Raw genomic sequence first — 2240 nt, forward strand, 5'->3', positions numbered from 1 at the left:
TGGAGGCGCCGCGCCCGCGCCTGGGCGAGTTCGTGGGGAGCCCACGCCACGAGCTGTGGCACTTCCTGTGGGAGCTGCAGGACGGCCGGGGCTGGCGGCAGGTGGGCCCCGAGCCCGTCGTGCGCGCCCCGGAGCCCGCGCTGCACCCCGTGGTGCCCGACCTGCCCGGCTCTGGGGTCTTCCCCGACCGCGAAGCCGCCCGTGCGGTCCTGGAGGCGGTAAGAGCTCCGTCGCTCCCCAGCACACAGGGTGGACAGACACCCTGCCCCAGGAAGGGTCAGAGCCCCGGGGACGGGGCGGGGGCTGCCAGGCTGTCTGCGCTCCCTGGCCCTTTCCGAGGTCCTGCGGCCGGGACCTTCCATCCTGACGCGGGACACTGATACCCTCGCGCCCAGCAGTGCGGTGGCTGCTGTGAATGCGTGCCGCAGGTGACCCCGGAGGCAAGGGGCCTCTGGGTACGGTGTGTGTGGGGGGGTGGGGATGCCAGGTCGGAAGTGATCCCGCCATTCCTGGGGCTTGGGGCTGGCAAGGGAGTGAGCTTGGAGGTTTAAGGAGCTTAGCCACACAGGGCTACCTGCTGGGCCACAGACCTGAGTCACTCCGCCAAGCTGTTTGGTTTTCCCCCTTTCATATGTGAAGTACCTGTAAGTGTTGTGAAGGTCAAGGGGACACCTGAATACATAGCAGGTGCTGGGAATGGGGAGCTGGGACTCTCCAGGCAGGGCGGGGGTGTCCAGAGGTGGCCTCCAGGGGCTGCACATGGGTCCTAGGTTAACTTTCAAGCCTATGGGAGAACTTTGGGGACCGGAATCGTGCAGGGCCAGCCAGCCAGCAGCTTGGGCTGCAAATCCACACTCTGGTGTTTATTACCGCATCTCCTTCAGCAAGTTTCTTAAGCGTGCTTTGTGTCAGCTTCCTTAACGGTAGGTGGGCATCCCTCTCAGCGTCACGATGGCGACTGGCCACGTTAACGCCCTCGTAAGTACTTAGAGTATCGCCAGCTCAGAGCGAAGCACGTGAACCAGGCTCTCTCTCTCTCTCTCTGACTCTATCATAAATTCAAGCCTGAGTTTCTCCCATAGCCGTAAGGCTAATAGTTCTTGCTATAGATAGTCTGACTGGGGGAGGAATTCTGCTTGGGGCTTGAGTATTTCGCAAAACCAGCCCCTTGTCAGAGGGCGCCTCCCCTGAAGAAGTGGGGAAATATGCACACAACCACGGTTTTGGTCAAAGACTTGCTGCTGCCTCGGGACCAGGCTCAGGTCAGCTGGGGGCAATGTGTGGAACTGACTGGAAACAAAGAGATTTCATCCCTCCTTGGACCCTTTCGGGGACCTGGCTGTCTATAGTCCTCAGGCGACTCTTGCTGAGTCCCTCCTCCCTTCCTCTGACCTTAAAAAAAAAAAAAAAAAAAAAAAGCTTTAATTTGAGGTGCTCTTAAGATAGAGCTGAGAAGCGTTAGAGCTCATTGTCTCAAGTTTGTGTCTTGGATGAACAAACTTTTCCTTATTCCAAAAAAAGTTTTTTTTTTTTAAATTTCAGAATTAAACATGACCCCACAATACATACAAATTGATTAAAATATGGTTTATTTGCTTTCAGTTCATCTGATGTTTTCCATCTTTCAATTCTAAAATTTTAAGATTTTTCTCCATGGATTTTTCCTTCTTGGCTTGCTTGACAATCACTTTTAAAGATATCAATTAATGAGTAAAAACAAAACAAAATATCGAGAAAATAACGTAAATACTATCACAAAGGTGGTGAAGCTGCTGTCGCTGGACGTTGGGCCAGTAAAGCACGCTAGACGGCCCTGGGCCACTGTGACCGGACCAGAGCTCGGGGTTGGAGCTTACGGAAGAATTTGGGGGTGCATATCTGGTGCCCTGCCAGCTGGGGAGTCAGCAGGAGGAAGGGGGTACCTGCAGGGAGAAGCATGAGCAGAGGGGAGGGAGGAGTAGCTGTACCGGACCCCGGGGGTGCGGAGGGGGGCGGGTTGGCGGGCGAATGGATGGTCGGAGCTCGGAGAGAAGGGGTGAGGCCGGGACAGTTGGGGATATGGAGTCTGCAGAGCCAGCAAAGACGGATTCACACCGGGGCGGGGGGCCAGCTGCCCCTTCGGGGACCCCGCGCCACCGGCCCATGCGAGCCTGACTGCGGGCCCGCGGGGAACAGCAGCTCTCGGCCGGCGCCAGGGGGCCCGTCACGCGCACCTGCAGGCGACCCCTCCCCGCCGCCTG

At 57.4% G+C, this 2240-nt stretch overlaps 1 protein-coding gene across 1 annotated transcript in view; it reads left to right on the forward strand.

Annotated features, from left to right (window-relative positions):
* Nucleotides 1–2240, forward strand: part of CMPK2 (cytidine/uridine monophosphate kinase 2) — an 18674-nt gene that overhangs the window by 3236 nt on the left and 13198 nt on the right. The window contains exon 2 of the mRNA XM_011381091.2: nt 6–218. Within this exon, the coding sequence (XP_011379393.1) occupies nt 6–218 (213 nt within the window). The remainder of the gene's footprint in view (nt 1–5; nt 219–2240) is intronic.

This window comes from Pteropus vampyrus, unplaced genomic scaffold (genome assembly GCF_000151845.1).
Source record: "Pteropus vampyrus isolate Shadow unplaced genomic scaffold, Pvam_2.0 Scaffold429, whole genome shotgun sequence".
Classification (NCBI taxonomy): domain Eukaryota; kingdom Metazoa; phylum Chordata; class Mammalia; order Chiroptera; family Pteropodidae; genus Pteropus; species Pteropus vampyrus.